General features: G+C 34.3%; 1 protein-coding gene and 1 pseudogene across 2 annotated transcripts in view; both read right to left on the bottom strand.

Annotated features, from left to right (window-relative positions):
• The window catches only part of LOC145266312 (zinc finger SWIM domain-containing protein 8-like), a 128,780-nt gene that overhangs the window by 44,173 nt on the left and 71,745 nt on the right, over nucleotides 1-12,862 (bottom strand). For both annotated transcript variants that reach the window (XM_080121869.1, XM_080121868.1), the window contains exons 11-13: nucleotides 9,683-9,824; nucleotides 4,927-5,102; nucleotides 3,023-3,209 (exon numbers count right to left, since the gene is read on the bottom strand). In XM_080121869.1, coding sequence (XP_079977995.1) covers nucleotides 3,023-3,209; nucleotides 4,927-5,102; nucleotides 9,683-9,824 — 505 coding nt within the window. The remainder of the gene's footprint in view (nucleotides 1-3,022; nucleotides 3,210-4,926; nucleotides 5,103-9,682; nucleotides 9,825-12,862) is intronic.
• LOC145266865 (5S ribosomal RNA) lies at nucleotides 8,145-8,261 on the bottom strand (annotated as a pseudogene).

The following is a 12,862-nucleotide window of genomic DNA, read 5'->3' on the forward strand; positions in this document are numbered from 1 at the left end:
TTTTTTAATTTGACCCCTATTATGACCCCTTAAAATTTATAGTTTCGGGCTCAAATCACTTTATTAAATTAGATCCAGGTTCAAGGAACCTATATCTAAAATTTCAAGTGTCTAGACCCAAAATTGTCGGAGGAGTTTGGTAGAGTTCTTAAAGGTCAAATCGTTGAAATTTGACCCCTTAACAGCCAAATTTCTGGCTGACACGCGTCACATTGATTTTCCCAAATCTCAGTACCCGGTATTTCAAATTTCGAGTCTATAGACTAAAAATTGACAGAGTTATTGCGTAGGGAAATGTAGACAGACAGACACGTTCACTTTTATAGATAGGTAACAAGCCGTTATCCATGCTTGTCAGATTTGATGCAGCATAGTTTTCTCTTTTTTAGTTTTCTGCTGATTTTCTCAACACAGCGAACAATTCTCTTTTTCTCAACAGGTGGACTGTGTATTGTGGCACCAAGCATTGTTGTTCGAGCCATTTCTCAAACACTTGATTTCTTGAAGAATGGCTCAAACAGCAGTGCGAGTCACAATGCACGATCTACCTATCGAGAAAAAGAGACTTGTTCGCCATGTTGAAAAAAAAAAATCACCATAAAACTCAAAAAGAGAGAAAACTGTCGTATTTAATCACACATGCTTGGAGATATATATATATATATATATATATATATATATGGCCGCTTTTTTGATTGTGAAGTTTGTGTTAGCCCAATTTGGATGATATTATAAGGGATATATAGTGAAACGATAAAATTGCCACTATAAAAAAAAAACATTTAATTTACGTTTGATGAAAACCGGTTTTCTTTTTTGTTGTTGACCATCTACGAGTTGTGTACAAATCCCAAGAGCGATAGGAGCCTTCTATCATGTCTGAAAGTGACACAATGTTCAACATACAAGATCGGAGATGTGCCACTATACAACTCATGCTTTCTACCTGTCCAAGTTATGACAACAGGACCATTGCCAGCACCCTCAAAATGCATTGCTGGATTGCCACGAATAACAGAGACGTTCCCAGAGTGATGAAAACAAAGTTTCCGGCCACGATTATGGTTTTTGGTGTGGTTTCAAGTGAGGACCACATCATGCCACCTCACATAAAGAGTGTGGTGATCCTTTGGTGCAATCAGGTGGCCGATGGCAGACCCTAGGGGTTGCAGCAGGACTCAGTGCTGGCCCACAAGTCCAAAGAGACTCGGGTTCGGCTTCAGAAAGAGTTCTCTAACTTTGTACCCTTCTCTCACTGGGTCCCCTCCTCCCCCAACCTGAACCCGCTGGACTACTTCGTTTGGTCATGCATCAAGAACATCACCAACATAACCTCCCACAGCATCAAAGCCAGCCTGATCGCTGCCATTTACCGAGTGTTCATAAGCCGGTGCTTATGGAAAAGGCATGCTCCCAGTTCCGGACAGAAATAAAATGGTTGACAATATAATGTCGGAAAGAAAAAAAAATAAAAATTTATAGAAGACTTATCATGTTTGTCCCAACAGCCATCTTGGTTCATATATATAAATATATATATACTAGCAGATGTACCTGGTATTGCCCGATATTAAACGTAATATTAAATTCCTTTAAAAAAAAAAAAAATGAAGTAAAAAGAAACAAAAGAAGCTGAGACATGTGCATGCAAGTATTATGCTTTTTCTAAACAATTCACTCCGTGTTAGTAAAAAAAAAAAAAAAAAAAAAAAATTACTCAAGCTGGGATCAAAACCTAAAGACGCTTAGTCAAGTACAATAACCATGAGACCAGCTTGCCACACTCTTTAAAGAGCGTTTTCAAACCTCGTGAAACAGTTGACAAACAGATAAAAATCCAATAACCCTTCCCCCCAAGTACCAATTTATAAATTTTGACTCCTTAGCAGCCCTTTTTTCCGGATAAAAACCGATTAAAAGTTGTCCATGTGTCTGAATACCGATATACCAAATTTAAAAAATTTGTTGTGTATATAGGTTGAGAAGTTTTCTCTCACACACATTCTCAGTGATTATGTGGTATATATATATATATATTTATAAATGTTTATTTTTTAAATATTGTTAATTTCAATGTATACCATTTTCATTTAACGGGTTAAGACTTATGATAAAAATTGAATCACGGTTAATTTCGAGTGAAGCTCAATGTATCAATTTTATAGGTGCAGAGCATGTATAGTGCAAAACTTTGTTGAAATTCAAAGACTTAAATTTTTTCTTTTTTGTAACTTTTGTTTATTTCATCTTGGAATATATATATATATATATTTTTTTTTTTCTCTTTCCCTCTTCCTTTTTTCCTCTTTTTTTTTCTCTCGTATTTCTTTTAAAATCGTTCTTCCAAATAATAATAGCCATTTCTGTAAGGTCTGACGAGGCTGCTGAATCGTAAATACAGTCCGGCAACCGAAACATATGTAACTCTAAACCATTAATAAAAAATAAAACGTGTGTGTATATATATATATATGCATACACATGGCTGCTTCTTTGATAGAGAAGTTTATGTTAGTCCTATAAATTGTGTCTGACAACAAATTAAAATCACAATATTCTCTGATTATAGAGGCGGGGAGGGGGGGGTCTTCCATTGTGTTTATGTAAGAGAGCAAGTTGAGAAAAGGGTGAAACCTCTAACCTCTGTCTCATCACTGCAGTGTTGCATGCCTATGTCCGTTTTACAAGTATTTTAATGGAATGTGCCCTGATGAGTTCACAGCACTTGCATCTTCTCAATGATTTAGCTAACCTGACAAGCAGCAAGATCCCACCCCTTCACTGTAGAGGTCCTTAGATGTCAGAAAGTTTTAGTTTTTTTTTTCCCCTCAAACTGCTCAACTTTGCAGCTTCACTGACTGTATTAACCTGCGGAAGTTTAAATGTAATTTGAACGGACATTTTGCTGCTCAACCGCCAACCACACCCCCTGTTTAGGCAATCCCAAATAGTAGCCACTTACATTCCAAGGGGGTGAAAAATAAATTAAAAAAAAAAAGTAAGAAATAAATAAAACACTTACTTGGGAGACAAAACAGATCAAAAATGAAACTGGCCAGTGTCAATGGCAGCAGAGCATCTCCTCGAGAGCTGAGCTTTCCTTCCTTCAATTGTTCCGCTTTTTCTTTCAAAATATTTAATTCGGTTTGACCTAACGGAATTTTCTTCAGCAGTGTTACAAGCTCAGACTCCTGATAAGCTAATTTCACCTGTGAACAGCAAAGACAACAAAAGACATTTAATCATAAACGGAAACGATTACATTTTTTTTAAGAAATAAAAAAAGGAGAAACGCTTTCCGGAGAAATCCAGAAATTTAAAGATTTAGTAAAGTAGAACCCTGGGATATGGTGGCCCTAGGATACGTTTTTTTCAGGTTACGATGTGAAATACAATGCTGTTCTAGCCCCTGGTTATGGTATTTGTCCCGCCTTACGGTGTTATTTATAAAGTTATTTGATTATATACAGGTGTATTATATACTGCACTGTATCTTGTTACTAATTTTTAATGCCGTTTCACGGGGCTCTACTGTAAGTGCCAATTTTCAGTTTATTTAAATTTTGGTATGAAGCATCTTGACAAAAGATAAGCAACAAAGATAGTGGCTATGTGACATATATCCATAACAAGCAACATCATGCATAATCATTTGAAGTATATTGCAGGCAGGTATTTGGAACCTCTTTAGAATATCAGAACTTTGCCGCATATAAAGATTCAAATCGACATTTCATTACAAAGAGTTAAGCTACAAACTTATGTGGAATATGGTGGCCCTAGGATACATTTTGTTCAGGTTACGATGTGGAATATGTTTTTCCGGACCCTGGTTATGGTATTTGCCCTACCTTACGGTGTTATTTATAATGTTATTTGATTATATACATGTGTATTATATATACTGTATGTATTTTGTTACTAATTTTTAATATGTACTGTATAAAATTTTGCCTAGGCCTGCCATACAGCGATTTTATCAACCCTGGAACGGATTAATGCCAAATCCCGGGGTTCTACTGTAATCTTTTAGATTATTAGGACTGCTGCTCTCAACTTTCACTGAATTTCAGTCGATGTAACCTAAGACCTTCTTCAAGTGTATCTTGTTAAACTCAAGAATCTTTCTGTTAATCTCAAGAATTTGCATGAAATTACAAACAGAAGTCTTTATTACACAGGAGTATCATGTTCTCATTTCGTCAGCCATGACCAGGTAGAATTCTTAAGTCGCAATTTTTGAATTGAAAGTCATGTTTAATTTTAGAAAAGTTTCCAGTGGATAGCTATTCTGTACAAGTCCTAGAAATAAAGAGTTTTCGGTGGGTAGCTGTTCTAGAAAATAATTGTAAAGTAGTCAATGGGAAAATGTTGTAGTAATCGTTAGGAAATTTGGTAAGTTTTTTATGGTTTATGATTTCTATCCAGTCATGACCGACAGAATGATGGTTGGTTGGTTGGTTGTTTTACGGCATATCAACCTTTTTCAGGTTATTTAATGCCGAATCTAGTTATTTTGAGGAACGATTTTTAATGGAGTATTTTTTTTTTTTAAGTTAGATTCTATTTAACCCATAGTTGGGACCCTAACAGGTACTACCACTCTGGGTCAGAGTGGACCTGGGAGCAATGGCAATTAAAGGGTGGCTCCACACTCCCCAAAGCCCGCAAGGTGGGGGCCTCACCATCGGATATAGTTTTAGGTCATATCCAGGACCCTGACAGAATGAGAACAATCTAACCCCATGAATTAAAAGTTTCAGTTTTAGACTCTGCATAGATTGCAGAGTTCAACAAAAGGTCAGAGGTTACATTGGATAAAAGATTGTGAAAAAAAGCATGAAAAGTAGTCTGAATAATCGAGATATAATAACGCATAACTTGTTTAAAACACAAGTTAAAACGAGAAAAACTGTCGAACCTTACTTCTAAAACTTTATTAGATGCTGGTGGTCGCGGCATTTCAAGTCCAAACATTCCAATTTTAAAAGCAAGAGAGTGGCACTCCGGATCTTCTGATAAAACATTGCATAGAAAGGCAGCCTTTGCTAAGGTCATACTTGCCAACAGACTAACACCATTCTGAACTTTCTTCTTTTTTCCTGAATAAAAAAAAAAAGAAAGAGAAATATTCCAAGATGATGTTTTAAAAGAAAATATATCAAGCAAACGAATAACATTTCAAGCAGAAAAATAAAACAAAAATAATTTACAACTTAGAGTAGACTAGCAGGGGTACCTGGCATTGCCCGGGTGTTTGGAGGTGTGTGTGTGTTGAGTACAAAAGACAGATTTTTTAAAGTGTTAGTAGGCAGGCAGGCTCAAACCCGTGACATGAAGGCGGAAAAGATAGTGAAAGAAAGTGTGAACTTTTACCGCTACGATACAAAGCCATAGGAAGTGGAAAGCATTCAAATTTAGCAATGTCGATCAAAAAGTTGACTTGCAGAAACGAACGTTGGCTGGAGGCCAGTTCAGCTTTCTGCTGTTTCATTTATTTGTTTCCCCACGATGTTGGAGAAAACCAGCTTCCCACAAAAAGGGGAGTTTCCAAATGAATAGCAATTGTCTGATGTGAGGGGTTTCTCCCAGATTGATCAAAGCTGATTGCTTTCTGGCATCCCGGCATAAAAGGCCGCGAAGCTGACTTCGCTTTTTGATTCAATTTCATTTTTATACAAAAAACACACGTGAGAGGAAGGAATAGGACAAATTTTATAAAAGTCAATCAAAATAAATGTAGAGACGACGTCCATTTGCAAATCGTAGATATTATAATCTAGGGAGTATATAAAAAGTTCTAAGAAATGGTAACACCCCCCCCTCGACCAAAAACCCCGGTGAAAAAAGCCTTTGCTGGACATATAAAAATGCGTGTACCGCTTTTGCCTTTTATATATAGATATATATATATATATATATATATATATATAGATGGGGGTGGGGGATCATTTTCGCATATAAATTTAATGTATAATGAACCCCCATTTCCCAGCCATTTTCGTCTTTTAGAGCAGTTTTCTTGATATCTTTTTAACTTGAAAAGTTAGTATACATATAATCATACTACCACTAAGTCTAGGTGCCAACAAACTAACAACATTCTCAAATTTCTTTTTTCCTGAATAAAAAAAAAAAAAATGGGAGGGGGGGGTTAAATGTAGAAATAAAACAAACAAGACAGAAACTTAAAAAAAAAAAAAATTAGAAGAAAGCCTACTCTTCAAATGCGTGCATTGAATGGAAGCAAAGCTGCATCATGACGGCCACATGAACTCTTTTTTCCTTTTTTCATTGTTTGGAGACGAGATGAAAGCGCATGAAAATCCGCTATTGTTGATAATCAAGCCCAGCAACTCTCTAACATTTTTCGATTATTGACTTACCTAGTGTCAAAGAATGCTTCCCATAAAAATTGCACGCAATTATATTCCGAATTGATTCAAAAGGCGTCCACCGGGATTGAGCATGAACGTCAAACGAATGAAAGCAACTTTTTTTTTCAAATTAGAAAGTTGCCCTTCTTATGACGTTTCTGAATTTCTTTTTTAGATGAGGATTGATTATTTGGATTCATTGGACTACTGTTCTCATCTTGATATTTTCACAACGTTTCGGTCGATGTAACCTCCGACCTACTTCTTATGGAATTCTGGAATATTTCTGTCAAACTTGGAATTTTGAACGAAACCCTTTATGTACTTCACGGGAGTAGCACGTTCTTGTTTCGTCGGCTATGACTGGATAGAGGTCCTACATAATTCGCAAAAGTGTTCCGTCCAAATTCCCAAGTTCGACAGAAACATTCCTAAGTTCAACAAGATACATCTGAAGAAGGTCGGAGGTTACATCAACCAAAACACAAAATGAGAACAATAGTTTGAAGAATCCAAATAATACAAATTCCCCTTAGTTTGTTGGTGCAATTCAAAGTTTTATAGTAATTCTAAGCATTGGGTCGAGTAGAATTACTCGTAGTAATATTATAATATTCGGTTTAACATCAGTTTTAAACATGTTGTTTTACAAAACGTATTACTCCATCTATTCCTTTGCAATCATGCTGGCGCCTACTCCACTCTGTGCTCCAAAACAAAATTTCTGAACAACCTCAAGAAGAGAAAAGTGTATCAGGCATGTGTATGCAGTGTGATGATCTATGGCAGTGAAACTTGGCCAGTGAGGGTTGAGGATATGCGTTGCATGAAAGGAAATGATATGAGAATGATACAATGGATAAGTAGTGGGAGTCTTAGAACAGGTGATGTAGTTTTCATCATTCACCGGGCATTGCCAAGTGAGACTCACGGAAAAATAGCAGGGCTCTACATTGAGAGTGAAAGAGTTGCATTTCAAAGTGACGACTAGAAATAATGAAACACTTATATTTTGGTGATTGTATTTCTTTCTCTGACAATTTTCCAAAGTTCAACATTTTTTTTTTTTAAATAAAACGAACAAAGTTAAATTATTTAAACAATAAAAGTTTAATAGAACAATATACTTTTTTTTTTTTTAACGAAGGCTGTTTTTAAAAAAATATCTAAAGAAACTAGAATGTTTATACGTTCAAGTATCAACATAAAATTTGTTGTATATTTAGAATTACAATTATTTAAAAATATACAGAAAATCTTTATAATGTTCATATTCACCACAGAACGAAAATGTCACATTCTAAAAATCATGTTTGGCTAGTAACTTTTCTATTTGGCTAGTAGACGAAAATATTTAGTTGTTAAAGGTCAACTAAAGATAAGTTTGTCCATAGAGCCCTGAATGGGATTTAAACTGCAGAAGTACCTTTTTTTTAATGGATGCATGGAATTTTTATGGTATTGCAACATACTTATGTGCATTTACTGCAGATTATTTTGAAAAAGCATTAATTTCTGATGATTTTCAGTGTCATATTCGGATCCTTTGCACAAAAACACTTATATAGCAAATTTCATATACTGAAAAAGTCGATGCCTCCATTCAGTCTCAAACGACAAAGGATATCCCCTGTTGGGGCAGTTGCACGTGTAATTATGAGGCAAGGGTTGCGCAACCTCTAACCACACCTCTCCTGAATTGACACTGGGTCCAGTGGCAAGGAGAAGACCAAGACGACTGGAAACAATGCCGAGATAAGCGGAGAGCATATACAGCACCTGGAAGTCCCAAATGGTCACCCATTTAGTACTGACCAGGCTCAACGTTGCTTAACTTTGGTGATCCAGTGGGAACCGGTGTGTCAACGTGATTATGCCGTATACTGAAGAAGTTTTATAAAAATGACAAAAGAGGGGAAAATATGCAAATATGAAAAGCACAAAAATAACTTCCTTATTTTTTTGGTTGTATTTTAAAAAAAATTTTTTTAAGATTCTTTTTTAGACCATCTTTTTTACGCATGCTATCATCGAGATATTTTAAGCATTTTCAAATTTTTCACGCATATTGCTACATTAAAAGATAAACTAATGTAATGTTCATTTTTTGCGTATGTGTGTTTTGCACATAAAAGACGTTGATGGAAGCAATAACAGGGAGGTTAACGACACGTACTGACAATCTAGTTGTGCCAAGTTTGAATTTAGTTTGTTCTACAGAAACACTTTTACTCAGGGATATGACGTTCACATGGTTCATCCTTTTAAGATATTAGGGAAACTGAAGTCAACAATAATCATCTGATTCATACGAAATGAAGGGTGTTCCACAGCAGCAGTAGCAGCAGCACTAATCTATATATCTATCTATAAAAGTGAAAGTGTCTGTCTGTCTACATTTCCCTACACAATAACTGTCAATTTTCAGTCTACAGATTCGAAATCTGATATACAAGGTATGGAGATTTGGGAAAATCTTTGTAATCCGTTTTCGGACAGAAATTTGGCTGTTAAGAGGTCAAAGTTCAACGATTTGACCTTTGAGAACTCTGCCAAACTCCTCTGCCAATTTTGGTTATAAACAATTGAAATTTTAGATATAGGTTCCTTGGACATGGATCTAACTTAACTTGATTTGATTTGAGCTCAAAACAATAAATGTTAACGAGTCATAATAGGAGTCAAAGTTAAAAAAAAATTGACCTCTGCGGTCTCTACCAAATTACTCAGACAATTTCTGGTCTAAACGTTTGAAATTTTACATAAAGGGTATTCAGAGATAGGGCAAGCTTTTTAATCCGTTTAGATCGAAAATTTGAGCTACCAATATATAAATGTATGTATGTTTGCATGTCTGCCTAAACTTTCAACAGAGGCGACGGATTTTCACAAGATCAGTATCGTTTTGAAGCTCCACCCTTCAGACGACAAATACCGAAAAATTGGCTAAAAACATTAATTTCTTCACCCTCAACTGGGAATTTTTCTACAGGGAGGGGGTCACTTTTTTTGCCAATATTTTTGAAAGTCATCCCCTCTTTTCGATTGTCTAGCCTTAATTTAAACCTACATCACTTCCGGTTTGGCGGTGGTCGTAACAGCAAAGACTTTTTTTTATAATCCCTAGATCATAACATTTTTTAATTTTGTATTGTTGCCTCGTAAGCTTGGGAAAAAAAAAAAAAAAATCAAAATGGCCAATTTTTTTTAATTAATGCAAAAAGTCAAATGTAACAACTGGGGAAAAAATAAATAAATAAATAAAAATTACAAAGTACTTTTCTCACCCCCACTTTTTTCCCTACCTTTAGGAGTTTGTATACTATTTGATTCTCCTAAGAAATCTGGAGGATTGAGCAGAATCTCTTCGGATAATTTGTGTGCTAGTTTGCATGCTTCTTTGTTATGGCCATGAGCATGGAGAGCCTCAGCACGTGCAAACCAAATCTAAACGTGGAAATAAAAAATAAACACAGAGATTACAAAACATAATTTGATTAAAAAATTAAACCAAATCCAAACGTGAAAAAAAAAAAAAAAAAATCAACAGAGATTACAAAAAAATAACTTGATTAAAAAAATTAAACCAAATCTAAATGTGAAAATAAAAAAAAAATTAACACTGAGATTACAAAAAGATAACTATTTTAAAATTAAGAAATAAAATAAATTTTCATTAGACATATTCAATAATCACCATCATATTCAGTTTGATCATTTTACAGCATATCAACCCTTTGCAAGTTATTTAATCCAGTAATTTTGGAAAAACATTTTTGGTTCTTCTTCCTAATTGTAGCAAAATTACAAAAATTGAAAGATTGAATTTCAAGTAAACCCAATAATATCTACTAAATTGTCATATCAAAAAAATATGTAACAACGATAAGGGAGGAAATTCTTAATGAAAACATTTTTCAAAGACGATTAATGAAAATTAAGTTTTGCTAAATTGGCCACGGATTTTCAGAAAATATTTACCTCCATTTTTGTGACAATTGGAACTCTCCGTTTTTTTTTTTTTTTTTTTTTTTTTTTGCAAAACAATTTTCGCTAATTGTTTTCAAAAACTATTTATATTTACTTATTTTTTGTAATTTTTGGATATGTTCATCACTGTGACATACAAATTCAGTAGATAAGATTAGTTTTACTTGAAATTCATTATTTCAATTTTTGAATTTCGCTCTAATAATGAAGAAGCACCACGTTTTTGTGTTTCAAGTTCTATGTATTTTCAGATATTTATTCACAGTGTTTGGTTTGGTTGGTTTGTAGAGAAAAGTTGTTTTTATTTTTTTTACTTTGCAGAACATGATTGAGTTTTTCAAAGGAAATGGGGGAAAAAAAACATCAATGTTTGGTACATTTTAAGTCAGGAAGCCAGTATCTTCAGACGGCCTGATCTGGTAGCATGAGGCGATCATATTCGGTTTAATGTCTGTTTTACATGCATTAGACGCATTGAGAAACTGACTTCCAAAATAGCCTATCTCTGGCCAGGTCTTTATTTTTATCAAATCCTTCCTTATCACATGTTTTCCTGTTTTCATTCTTAACTTAATTTTTCTACATCTACTAACCCAAGAACTCATCCATTCTTACAAAGTGACCAAACTAACCATGTCTCCTGTTCTACACAGTGTAGATTTAATCTTCTTCTGAGGTCATGAGATCTAAGTTTATCTATTGTACCATTTGCATATTATTTCTCTCCGTGCATCATCAGCAGCGTGTACACGCATGCATGGTCACTTCTCTTGGTTGACAGTGGTAACGCTCTGCTGGTTAGTAATGACAAAAGTTCCCTGAACTTATTCCATCTACAGGAAGAGCCCATCAGGCATGTGTGCACAGTGTGATAATGTGTGGAAGTGAAACCTGGCCAGACAGAGTTGAGGACATGTGTTGCATGGAGAGAAACAATACAATGTGAGTGTTAGAGACATGCTTAGATCTGATGACCTCAGAGAAAGATTAAATGTGAACAGTATAGAAAAATGTGTGCGGAACTGGAGACTTTGTTGGTTGGGTCTCATTGAAACAAGACCTGGCCAGAGATAGGTTAGTTTTGATGTCAATTTCTAAAAGCTGTCCAACAAAACGGGTGCTAAACTTAATATGAAGGTGAAAAAAAAAAAAAAATGGATGAGGGTGTTTGGGTTAATAGGTGTAGACCAGTTAAGGTAGCAGGGTCAGTTGGCAGAGGAGGTGCTCAGGAAAAGACGGAAAAATATGATTACAATGGATTTGAGAGAAAGGCCTGTAGAAATCTTGTGGTTCCTTTTTTTACTGAAATTAAACTTTCTGAACTGTTCATTCTATAGTTTTATTATTTTTTTCTTTTTATAAGACTTATATTTTGCATTACTAAAGTTATATATATATATATATATATATATATATATATATATATATATATATAACTTTAGTTCCTTCCACTATAATCCAAACCAAAACTTATGAAGAATTCTTGAGAACATTATTTAGAAAAATATAGATTACTAAGGTGTCATCAGTTAAAATAGAAACCGAAACTTATGAAGAATTCTTGAGAAAATTATTTATAAAAATATAGATTATTGAAGTTCTATTAGCTATAATCAAAATCGAAACCAAAACTTATAAAAAATTCTTGGCAAAATTATTTATGACAAGAAATGGAAGTGCATAACAATTAAACGACCCGGATGTAAGTGTGACATAGAAAATAATACGCACGCTTTTGTATTAATATATAGATAAGGCCTTTTAAAGGCAAAAGTCAAATTCCAATGACTTTTCAAACTTGTGCAAGCCCTGCATTACCTCCTCCTATCAAAGATTTTTTATTGACTGATACACTCTAATCTGTGAATAAATATCAGTACAAAATATCCTATTTTAAGGAAATGGATTCTATAAAAATAAAACAGCAGATGTATGTCTGTGAAAATATTTAACCGATAAACTCTTGAACTATTGGTCACATGACACTGAAATTAACAGGAAATAGTAATCATACACCAAGAATGGTTTATAACGAGTAAAATCTTTGTTTGGATGAATGAATAACACATACAGAAATATGCCGACAAGTTGAAATGCAAAATGTTCATTTCAACTTGCCGACATATTTCTATTAGTATTACGCATATGTAAATTCAAACTAGAATTGGCTTAATTTTAAATCTTTTGTTAGCTGAAATAGTAGGGAATGTGACCAGAGCATTAAATATTCTGGTTTGGATCCTAACTGATGACACCAAAACCATTTTTTTTTTTTTAACTTTTGAAATCACTACTATATATTGGGTACAATATAATAATCAATAGAGAAAAGCTGGGTGCCCCTCCCACCACCACCACCACCACTAGTAGTATATTAATAAACACTTTCACCATCTACTTGTAATTTTAAGATAACAACTCTTTAGATCAATAGATGACAGACTAGGCATTAATTTCAGCATTCAATAAATAAAAATTAAATCGATCAATAAATA

Source organism: Euprymna scolopes, chromosome 41 (genome assembly GCF_053919585.1).
Source record: "Euprymna scolopes isolate OS-2025 chromosome 41, ASM5391958v1, whole genome shotgun sequence".
Lineage (NCBI taxonomy): Eukaryota > Metazoa > Mollusca > Cephalopoda > Sepiida > Sepiolidae > Euprymna > Euprymna scolopes.